Source organism: Pagrus major, chromosome 17 (assembly GCF_040436345.1).
Source record: "Pagrus major chromosome 17, Pma_NU_1.0".
Taxonomy (NCBI): Eukaryota; Metazoa; Chordata; class Actinopteri; order Spariformes; family Sparidae; genus Pagrus; species Pagrus major.
In genome coordinates this window covers 9221200-9233147 of record NC_133231.1, presented here as the reverse complement: position 1 = coordinate 9233147, position 11948 = coordinate 9221200, and the positions used below count along the sequence as shown (strand labels likewise).

The 11948-nt window shown below is 42.2% G+C and overlaps 1 protein-coding gene across 1 annotated transcript; it reads left to right on the top strand.

Moving 5' to 3' along the window:
• The first annotated feature begins 1108 nt into the window (after window positions 1-1108).
• LOC141011707 (zinc fingers and homeoboxes protein 1-like) lies at window positions 1109-10534 on the top strand. Its single transcript, XM_073484952.1, has 8 exons — window positions 1109-1477; window positions 3488-3819; window positions 3920-4383; window positions 4906-5115; window positions 6101-6316; window positions 7305-7469; window positions 7637-8854; window positions 9481-10534. The coding sequence occupies exons 2-8, from the start codon at window positions 3612-3614 to the stop codon at window positions 9763-9765; spliced, it is 2766 nt and encodes a 921-aa protein (XP_073341053.1). The 5' UTR covers window positions 1109-1477; window positions 3488-3611; the 3' UTR covers window positions 9766-10534.
• The last annotated feature ends 1414 nt before the right edge of the window (window positions 10535-11948 follow it).

Here is an 11948-nt window from a genome sequence, read left to right as displayed (position 1 = left end):
GTTCATCCGGTAAATCCCCTGTCCTGCATGTTTTAGATGTTTCCCTGCCCCAGCACATCCGATTCAAATGAATGGGTCACTATCAGGCTTCAGCAGAGATGGATGATGAGCTGATCATTTAAATCAGGTTTGTTGGAGGGGGCTGCAGGAACCAGGATTGTAAATCACTGTTGAAACTAGGGTTTATAAGGTCTGTCCCATTATAAAGGCAGTATGTGTCTGCTGCATCATTTTTGACCACTTTCTTTTAATCTGTCTCTAAGAACACCTCCAACATTATAGAAGCACAATACTTAATTGATGTAGGTTTCCATTTAAAATTCTTTAGATTATTCTTTCTGTATAATACAAGGTGAAATAATGGTCACTGCATATATCTGGAAATGCTTCTCACAAAAACTCAAAGTGTGTGTGTATATGCCACCATAATCTTCCAGCCATGCACCGCTTCTTTTGTCTGACATTCACTTTCTGTATTTGGGATCTTTATTTTTCTATTCACTGGATAGTTTCAGTGTGCACTTAAGAGGTAGCAAGTCATCTTCTGGTATTTCTATCTCCTGTTATAGTCGTTCTTGGCTCATTACTATCCGCAAAGCATTTTATTTTCGCACAGTTATTAATATATAATAAGGCGTTGATATAGTAGCTTATGAACACGGTGTAGAAGATGAAAAAATCAAGAGAAGCATAGCGAGAAACTCGATCAGGTGTACTGAAAGGGAACTTTGCGATGTCAGTGTTGTCCTCAAGTAGCTTCTCATACTGCCCTGACAGGTCATGTAAGGACACCTGGCATACAGCCCGGCCAGGAAACGAATGAGTTTAAGGCTCGCTTTAAACACTGTTATTATCGTACTCTTTCTTGACAACACATTACTGGAAGACACTCAATGAACAGTATTATACAGCGAGTCAAATATTGCATATTTTTTTGCTAAATTTCCGAAATTGTCAGAGCACCGAGAGTCGCCGGGGAATGACGTCAGGACGTATCACATTGAATGATGACGCCGTTTGATCATTAAAAAAAATCTGCCGTTAAAAAATACCAGAGAATTAGGTCAGCAAACTAACACACAGCACCGACGGGCACGTTATGAATGTAACTACCGTGTTTGTGATTATATAAGTTTTTACAAAGGCGCGACCTGGACTTAAAATAACCTGCTCCGACGAGGAGAGAGATGTCCGGTGTTTCCAGCATCTGCAGACGGGGGCCGTAGCCGCTAGACCGGTCCGTCCGTCTGTCTGTCTGCCTCCCTCCGCTGGCTCTGGGAGACCCGCGAGCCCGAATAACGTGAACGCTGCTGTGGTCCCGTCCAGGCTGGGGCTGAATGGTTAGCCGGGGGAAGGAGAGACACCGACAGACACCACCAGACAGAGGCTGAAGGCTGCTCTGCAGAGACCCAGGAAATTACTTCTCGCCTCGTCTCGCCTGCCTGGTAGCAACACAGTGCACATTTCAGTAGTTCCAGTAAGTTTACCGCCAGACATGATCAATAATAATGAGCGCCCCGGCTAACACTAGCTAGTTGGCCCACCACATATTCATGCTAGATGCTGTAATGCTAAGTTAGATGTCCTTTTATGTTCATTTATTGCTTTAACGTTACTTTAATAATATCGAATTAGCTAGCTCACACCTCCAAATTATTATTGAGGCGCTAACTGTTAATGCAGATCACCTCCTGAAGGCTGTACACAGTCAACGCTATTGTTCACGGTGCAATCTATATGACAGACTTAACAAGCATTAAGTGATGAACAATGGGCTCCAGACATACTGCAGAAGTGGACATTATAATTACACATTTCCAACACCTCTATCATGGTGAATGACCTTCGCTGGCTAAATGGGGCGGTAACCATCAAGTTAGGATCCTTATTAACACACAAAGACACAAATGAAAATGAAATCAAATATTTGCAATAAGCAGCCAGTGTGTGCCAAACGTGCAATTAAGAAAAAAAAAACATTATAACCTGGTGTTCATTTGATTTGGGCCCTGCTACTGTTGGGAGACCAATACTTTATGTGGGTTCACCCTGAGATGCACTCCAACGTGTTGTTAATTCAGTGGAATAAGGCTTGTATGAATGTTGGGTTGTTTGAAAATTCACTACTATAGTTAATGTCGTTTATGTGGATTCATATGTTTTAGGATTTCACATAGTTCTTTGTGAGAATTAATGATTTCAATCAGGGCTGCAACCAGTTATTGACTTATTACTTTAGCGCATACAATGTAAAAACAAAGACTCTTCAAATAGCTTCTTGTTTCTGATCATCAGTTCAAATACATTCACTTTTATTCCAATTTACAATGTAAAAATAAAACGGATAAAAGCAGTAAAAGCATAATTTCAAGACGATGGAATTATTAATCGATTGCATAACTTTGAAACATGTTTATTGCATTGGCCACTAATGTGAATTTGTCTTGCAATTATGTGCATATATTTATATTTATTACTGTGTTTGGTGACAAATGCAAACCTCATACAAAATTGCACTTGTTCAATCCTTTTACAGGCCTACATGAATCACGCTGTTAGTCATCATGCTGAAAGAAGTGCCCACACTGAAGGTGCACAGGTGTTTCCTCCACCTGAGCACCTTCAATGTTCACTTGTGTGTCTGGCTACATAAACCCCAGGCTGTATACACTTCATTCTTATGACCCTGAAATATCACGTTTTTAGTAGGCACAAAAACAATACATTCTGTATGATTTGAAACAGGGTTTATTAAAGAGGTTCTAAGAAACAATTTGTATCAAGCAGATTGTGAGCAGATTGAATGTGACGGGATAAATGAGACCTTCCCCGTCTCTCTCAGTTGCCTATACAAGCCTGTGGACAATTTGTTTAATGCTGCTGGACTGTGGATTTCTTTGTGAAGGACACGGGTCGGATTTTCCATAAAAATCCAAAGGATGTGACTTTATGCACATTCTCGAGTGCCTCGTCTCAGTGCCTCTCTCCGCTCTGCTGCCATAGAGCAACAGTAGCTAATGTTTGTTTAGAAATGGAGTCCACTAACATAAACTAATGACCAGCTTCCTGCACTGCACAGAAGTTCACAGAAGCCCCTTTACATTTCAGAAACAATTGCATACATTTACATGATATTGTTGTCTTACTATATCATGATTATGTAGGGCTGCAAGTAACAGTAACGTTCATTACTGATAAATCTTTCTTTAAGTATTTGTTTGGTCTCATAATGCTTGCCTGTTATAAAGCACAAGAGCTTTGCCTCTCTTGTCTAAGTAAAGTTCCAAATCCTACAGGTACTCAGTTTCTTTTAATAGGAAGAAAAAAAAAACCTAATTACACCTCAAAGTTGAAGATGCTTTTGATAAGCCTTGTTACACCGAAGGTGGCCAATCTTTGAAATACGTATTCGAGAATATAAGTCCAAATGTCTTTTACAGTTAAATTTTTTTGACATTTGTATTTTGTTATGTTTCCCCCCCACCAGAAATATTGTACATAATTCAAGGACTCTAGCATGTGAGCACAACCACCTAAGACATGTGAGCCTCGACACTTCTGTCCCAGATCTTCTTAAATCTACGCAGAAGTAAACAGAGTTTGGTTTGACAATGTCGAGTCGCCGGAAATCGACCACACCTTGCATGGTGCTGCCCTCTGATGTGGTGGAGCAGGAAGAGGTGGAGGAGAAAACCGAAAGGACAAAGGAGGAAGAGGCGGAGGATGAGGAGGGGAAGGTGAAGGAGGGAACAGAGGATAGTCCGACCGCAGAGGAGCTGGATCAGGCAGTAGTGGTTGTCCCCACCCCTCCAGATACAGGTGAGATTGTTCTTAGCCTCTTCTCCATGTAACGATGACGATGGCACTTTAAACTCTGAATTGACAGGAATGACACAATGTTGTGTCATCGTTATTACAGATGAGCCCAGTGTCTCTACTGTAGAAGACAGTGAAGTCCTCAGCCCCTCATTGAAGCGCAGCGCTACAAACCCTCCTGAGGATCCGGGCAGCAACCAGCCGACCCAGGAACAACAGTGTGATACACCCGAGGAGGGAGGAGCAGACCCTGCCGCGGTTGCTGCCATTTCTCTCAGCAAGACCCCCATCATGAGGATGAAGACCAAATCTGAACCCAAGAGGATCGCAGTGTCCCTGAAGTCAGCAGATGAGGCAGTCGAGGGTTTTGGAGGGGGTGTCGAGGGAGAGGTGGGAGGAGAGCAGGAACCCATCGAAGCTCCTCTAGGGCCGATGACGCCTGTGGAGATGCTGCTGCATGACTCCATGAAGCTCGGGGGAGGCGGCTTGCTGGTCAGCCCACCCTCAGAGCAGCAGAGGAAATCATCCAGTTTAAATCCCACAGTCCTGCCTGCTGGCCTGGCACAGGTAGGAAGTCTTGAATATGCAAGTGTTTAGCTGACTCATCCAGGAGTATGGACGTAAGAATACATCTGCCCCTATCTCTAAAAAGTTAATACATGTATTCAGACTCAACAGCAGCCTGGAAACGTAAAAAGAAAAAAAACGGCTGGAAGGCTTTGGATAATGGTTGGCCGTAATTTTAAATGTCCCCTCCACACATGTGTTTAGATGTATACTAAACTCTGTACTTTAACTAATAATGTGTTTGTGATGCATTATTTTTCACATAATATGTTCTATTATCTTTTCAAAATCCTTAAAATAACATGTCCTCCTCAAACTCTGCACATATAAATCAGTGCTCAGTGAAGCTCAAACATTTAACTGTAGGAACAAGAAGACAAAACATACTTTTGTCTGGAGGGGGAATTCAACAGAGAGGTTGAATTTCTATCAGTGTTTCTCGGGCAGTGTCTCACCTTTGCCATTTTGTTTTATTATCAGTCCAGTCCTTTCTTATCTCCCCCCTCTCTTTCTTTGTTTCAGGTGCTTTCTGCTTTCCAGGCCCAGCACACTGCAGCAGCAGCAGCAGCTCAGCCCCAGCTACTGATTCCCCTCAGCAGCATCCCATCCTACAGTGCAGCTATGGACACCAACCCCCTGCTGGGCAGCACATACAAGAAGTTTCCTTACCCCTCCATGGCTGAGATCAGCAGCCTGGCAGCACAGACGCAGTTCACAGAGGAACAGATCAAGGTAAATGTTGTTTTGGGTAGATTACCTCTGCTCACAAAGAATGTTGTGTTTTCAGTAGGGATCAACCAGTATGTTTTTTTCAGGGCAGATACCTCTGCTAATTCTTTGTAACAGAGGAGACACATAACCAATATTTGCAACCGATATATATTTGCTGTGAAAGTTCAAATCTAAGTGTCAAAATTTTGAATAACCAGTGATGGAAAGACAATAAGTACTTTTTACTCAACTACTTAAGAGCAATTTTAAAGTACTTTAGTATTTTTTTTGTTTTTGGCTACTTTATACTTCCACTCCACTACATCTTGGAGACAAATATTTTACCATTTACTCCATTACATTTATTTAATAACTTAAGTTACTATTAATTTAAGTTAATAATTGAGCACTTTTAGTATGTTTCTGTTTTTGATATTTATTTTCTTATTGTGGTATTTTTTTGATATACTTTCATCTTAATTCTATGCTGAGCCTCTGAAACGAAATTTTGTTCTGTGTTCACTTGTTGCTCACTGAATGACAATAAAGTCTGTCTAAGTATAAGTCTAGTTACTTTGCAGATTTGGATTTTTTAGTGTTAGTGGGCTATTACTCGTAAAGTGTAACTAATCTAATGTTGTGGGTGGGACCATGTGTAAGACCACAGAGTGGTGGCTACAGACAGAGAGAGGATGCTGCATTGGAGCCAAAGTAGCACATTTTTAAATTGTTTCATTTTATTGGCACTGGAAAAAATAAAAACACCAATTCCAGTAATCAGAAAAATGCTGTATATCGGATCTGATAATGTGTCTATCTCCGGTTTTCCGTTTTTATAAGATAAGATACCTCAAAAATCTACAAGTAGAAGCTCCTTGCTTTCTATTTTAAAAAAAGAGAAAAAGGCCAACTCAGTCTTATTTTAAAATGTCTGACATATACTAAATATTGCCTTTTTGCATATTTTTGTAAATGGTTGAGTCATATGTGCTTGATCTACACCCAGGTGTGGTTCTCAGCCCAGCGGCTGAAGCACGGTGTGAGCTGGACTCCAGAGGAGGTGGAGGAGGCCAGAAGAAAACAGTTCAATGGCACGGTGCACACGGTCCCTCAGACCATCACTGTTATACCTGCTCACCAACTCTCAGCCGCTGCCAACGGCCTGCAGTCCATTCTTCAGACGTGCCAGATAGTGGGCCAGCCTGGCCTGGTGTTCACACAGGTAGGTAAGGAAAGAAAACACACCATATATAACAAGACTAACAAGGCGTAGACCTGCCTTGCCTTTAACTGTATGTCTGCCGCATTGCCTCACATATATTGAACCAGTTAAAATTAATGTCTTAAGAGTGAAGCCATAATTAATCACGTATTGAGGATACTGCTGTCTCTTGCAATCAGCAATCAGCCATTGTGTTCCTTTCCTGTTGTTCAGTCTCTGGTCATTTTTCTTTGTTTTAATAATGTTTTAATGAATATGTTTTGAATATTTGTTCATATCTTTGAAGACAGTTTCACAACTCTTTACTAGGTCTTACAAGGTTTTAAAATGTTAATGAGATTCCCTGTCAGCAGACTTAAAAGGCTCTCTGTGATGTATCAGATAATTTTCAGTAGGTCATATGCTAATTTTTACTATGTGCTGAAGAAAAGCTTCCCTTTTGGAAAATGTTAGTGTATTTTTCATCGTGCAGACAATATAATTGTAAAGACAGTCTCACAAACCATACCATAAATGCTGGGTTTGCTTATAGCTCAGCAGCTAGTTAAAGTATCTGCCTGGAGACAAGATCTATGGAGTTTGTCAAAATAACATGTGACACACATGTCACCACACATTACATTGGAAATGTATCTTATCTTGTGAACCAAAGTCTTGCACCAAGTACATTCAGAGCTTGTTAGACTCTATTTTCTGTGTGAAATCTTTCACTCAGCTGCATGCTCTCATCTGTGTTGGTTTTGGTCTCTGGCCTGACTCATATTTTTTAGAAATTAAGGAGAGTTGAAATGGAGTCTGTCAAAAACAGCAGTCCATTGATGCAAGTACTTGAATACATTTCAGCAGTTACTCACCCGAATACCGGTGTTATCCATAGTGGAGTGTTACAAATAACATCTACAGTTGTTTTCAACAACAAATACATCCCTGTGTGGTTATATGTCTCATCCTTTCATTTAGTGTGTCATTACTATCTGACTCTCTGTAGGTCGGCCCGGGAGGGAACCTTCCAGTGACCAGTCCCATCACTCTGACAGTGGCAGGGCTGCCCAGCCAGTCTCAGAGCTCCAGCAGAGTTCCCTGCCAGCCCACCCCAACAAACAGTGAGCTGAAACGGGCCACCACTGTCCAGCCTCCCTCTCTTTCTCCCCAGGTAAGGACAGCACTTGTTGCTGCCTTTCAAACAAATGCTTTTTGTGCCCAAAATCTCACCTGTAGCCATTTTGTCTTTCTTCTAGCTGGTATGTGGCACCTGTGTATGTCAAATGGCACTGCAGAAAGCCTTGATTAATATATAACTTTCCCCTTTCCTTTTCTAAGGAGAATTCGGCCCTCAGTGCTGATACATTCAGTTTGCGGCCTAAGAAGTCCAAAGAGCAGCTGGCAGAGCTGAAAGCCAGCTACCTGAAAAACCATTTTGTCACTGATGCAGAAATCGCCCGGCTGATGAAGCTCACCAACCTGACAAAGGGAGAGATCAAGAAGTGGTTCAGCGACACCAGGTACAACCAGCGCAATTCCAAGAACAGCCATGTCATTGTTTTCCATGATGGAGGTGGAAGAGGAGGCTGCAGCAGCAGCGCTACCACCACCATTGTTATTGACTCAAGCGACGAGACCCCCACATCTCCCCTTCCTCCACGCACTCCTCCTGTGAAGGAGAAGGAGACGCGGCCGAAAACATGGAATCCATTCCCAGATTTCACCTTGCAGAAGTTTAAGGAGAAGACTCCGGAGCAGCTGGTGGTGCTGGAGGAAAGTTTTGAAAAGAGCAGCACCCCATCAGACGAAGAGCTGAGCCGCCTGAGGACGGAGACTAAACTGACGAGGAGAGAAATTGATGCCTGGTTCACTGAGAGACGAAAAATGCCACCTGTCAGCACGTCTTCCCCAGATTCTTCAGAGGGAGGAAAGATGGAGACAGATGGAGCAAAAGCAGGAGAAGGAGGAGCAGGAGCCAGCTCTTCTTCTTCTCCTACTGCCTCCTCGTCTCGTAAAGGTAGTCAGACCCCGCCCGGTGGACGCAGTAAGCAGCTGCCCAGCAGCAACAAAGACATGAAAGATAAGAGTAAAAAGACTCCGGAGCAGCTCCATATTCTGAAAAGTGCCTTTGTGCGGACCCAGTGGCCCACACCAGAGGAGTATGACCAGCTGGCAGAAGAGAGCGGCCTTGCTCGGTCCTACATCGTCAGCTGGTTCGGGGACTCTCGGTACTCATGGAAGAACAGTAACCTCAAGTGGTTCTTCCAGTATCAAAGTGGCAATGTGGAAGGGCCAACTGGTGGAGGAGGCAATAAGATGGGAAGCGGCAGCATCGGTCGAAAAAGACGTGGCCGAAATCGTGGTTGGGGGCGGTCTCGAACCAGAAAGCAGCCAAGAAGGTCTGCCTCGTATAGTGCAGATGTTAATAGATCTCCCCCGTCAAAGAAATTCAAGACTGGGAGGGAGATTCTGAAGGAGTACTACCTGAAGCACCATTTTCTCAATGAGCAAGACCTGGATGAGCTTGTCACCAAGACCAACATGAGCTATGAACAGGTAATGAAAGGATCTTTTTATTGGAATATCAGTGAGATTGACTGTCAGCCAGGGCTCTGTGTCCCAGTAGCTTCTAATAGTACCTTCTGCCCACACATGTTTTATATAAGTATTTTTCCATTTTTTTAGTTATACTTTTATCCTGACCACTGCAGCTCTCTGTTAAGTGTCGTATGATTTAAAACGAGTGACGATTAGAAAATAAGAAAATGGAATCAAACTCACGCACACTCACATACACAAATATATGATTTCCACAAGTTTTTTTGCCAATTTCTGTTGTCATCACCATCCTCTCCCCTTTTGTCAAGTTTTTAGGTGTGTGGTCCCAAAATTGTCAAAATTGGCATTAAAATCCAGCAGCAGTTAACAGTCATGACAGATGTCGTGCCTTGAGAAAGTATTTTGGATTTTAAACTCTGTTACTGTGAAAACCAAAAAATCCCACACAATGTCAATTACTTGTAAATACTTTTTTAATACGGTTTCAGTCCTCAGTCCTACGTCAGGTAAAGTTTGTATGAAATCCCAGAAATATTACAGAAGACATGACCTTGGTGTCCTCACTGGTAAGCTACAATCTCGCTCTCACCAGGCTGTCAAAGTGTTTCTCTCTCTGTCAAAAGGTGAGGGAGTGGTTTGCCGAGGTCCAGCGCCGCTTGGAAGCAGGGTCAGATCCTTTCCAGGAGGTGGCCCTGGGAAGGACGGATGGAGACGAAGGAGGAGGGGACGAGGGAGCGGAGACGCAGGGAGAGGCCTCGACGGCCGCGGGGGAGCAGACTGGCGCAGGGGCGGAAGAAGAAGAAGAGGATGAAGGAGAGGAGGACGATGACGGCGATGATACGGATGACAGTGAGGTTTGGGAGCCGTCACGTAGCGTCAGGAAATCCTTGTCCGTTTCTGAAGACTGATGATTGTGGGAAACAGTACAGAATGTTACAAATGAAATACTGGTATGATCAATGCTGGAAGACTGTCAGCTAAACCAAGTCTTTTTGCCACTGATTTGCATGCATACTCATTTGCAACATTAATTCACTGTTTTTTCCAAACTATTTCTGAATCACATCTACATGAGACTAACAGATGGACAATTAGCTTTAGCTCACTCTCAGTACATATTTACTGTAAGTAATGTGAAACAGCTTAGACATGATGGTAAAGAAGAGTTCAACGCAAGCCCCGCGAATCCGTAGTGGCACACCAACCTTTGATAAAGCTTAAAAAGCAGCAGTTACACAATGTTTTGTCGAAAGGAAATACCACGAAGTGCAATCTTTAAGCTGAGCTGAAGATGAAAACTGTACCTTAAAAAAGGCGGTGTATCCAGACACATCCACACATCCTTCTTGAGAAGCAATTGATGAACACTGGCTGTTGTAAATGAGAAGTTCTCAGATGAATTGACAGTTTTAATGTCCACCAAGCCCCTTGTTAAATTTGCACTCCTTGCTTGCTAAAATGAAGATTTATTTAAACATTTATGCTGCATTTCCGAGGGATGGTGTGTTGTTGTGAGCACAGGCCTAATTTCCAGTGTTATGAATGTTTCACACCTGGTCCCAAACTAACAGCGCACACAGAAAAGAAAAGGAAAAAAAAAAAGACTTATCTGTTGTGTTTACAAAGGTGCTTAAAAATGTTTCACAGCTAGATGTCACTCCTGAGCGATGTCCCCAATGAAACTAACATACATCTGTGTGTGGAACTGTTTGATTTTTACATGTTACAGTATGTTTTTGTCGTGAAGATCAAAACAAGGACCAGATAGGAATCAGCTGGTTGTTTGTGCCGACCTGGGTTGATAATGACACTGAAAGTCAGGCGTTTTATCTCAATATGAGACAGAGTACCTTAATGCTGAATGAATGCCATTATGCTTTTAAAACATAGGATGTCTACTCAAGTCTTCCCTTTATAGTGGCTTGTTGTTTCATGAGTATTATTAATATTATAGCTTTCTAAATGAACACCTAAAAATCTGATGGAAAAATGCCACAGTATGTGTTTAATATGCACTGCTATTAACCTTTTTAAACCAACTTTTCATGTTTTGATAGACACATCCTGTTATGTTTATCCTATTATGACTTTTTTCAAGGTTTTTTGTTGTTATGTAGATCCAGAATAGTGTGACGCTGTTGTCCCAAAGTTGAATGTGTTGTCTCCTTAACAGTGGGCTACAGTCTGAGGCCATGACACTGTTTGTGAGCAAAGTAACGGCCACTGTGAGGCAGACATCTGGGTTCACTCAAATGATAATAGTAACAGAACAAATTAGCCGCAGCGTTTCACATAGAATTTACTGGGGATGGGTTTCTGATGGGTGGAGTGGATGGACTGAATTGTAAGATAAAGGTGCAGCATTGCAGAGTTTTTTCCAAACCATGTAAACATAAGCACCAGCTGCAGCTCCTGTATAAATTTAGAGTAAGTCAATCCACAAGTTATCACCTTGCCAAGGCTACAATCACCACCAAATCACAAACACCTTGCCTTTTAGGTTTGTGCTCATCTGCTTGTGTCAAAAACAAGGCCTGTGAATCATTTTGGGTCTTGTCCCGTACTTTAAAGAAAGACTGTTAAACAGCATTTCAAATAACAATTTGACTCCAGTCTGCACTGAAGAGAAAAACGTGAAGCACCTAAACCTTTTTTAAAAATGCACTTTGTCCACTTGTGTACATTGTGGACTAAATCCTGATTAGGCACCTTAATCTCTTATTATACCATAAAATGGCTCTGAGAGACCAAATCTGTTTTGTACAACTACAAACTGAACCAGTGTTTTGCCTTTTTTAACCTTGTGTTGTCAGGAGGAGGAATCGATTTATCAATTTTTTAAAATAATTTGTGTTGTTTCATAGATGGATGTGAAGGCTCAAAAAACTAGAAGAACAATCACCCACCACTTTCTTTTGCTAAATTGCACAATTTGAGCCCCATTGATAATCTTTTCTCCTTTTGAAAATGCACGTGTTATATTTGTTTTGTACTGTCGCTCTGCTCCGACACACCCCTGTATGACTCTTGACCCCTATCCTCCAATCCACTTTTGTAAAATGAATGCCTAGACTCTTGATGTGCACTTCCC

What these genes read in the sequence shown, in the direction of transcription:
- LOC141011707 (XM_073484952.1), top strand. Translation starts at nt 3,612, where the DNA reads ATGTCGAGTCGCCGGAAATCGACCACACCTTGCATGGTGCTGCCCTCT. An exon ending in TCACAGAGGAACAGATCAAG is followed by an intron (nt 5,116 to 6,100) that starts GTAAATGTTGTT and finishes ATCTACACCCAG; the next exon opens with GTGTGGTTCTCAGCCCAGCG. An exon ending in CTGGCCTGGTGTTCACACAG is followed by an intron (nt 6,317 to 7,304) that starts GTAGGTAAGGAA and finishes GACTCTCTGTAG; the next exon opens with GTCGGCCCGGGAGGGAACCT.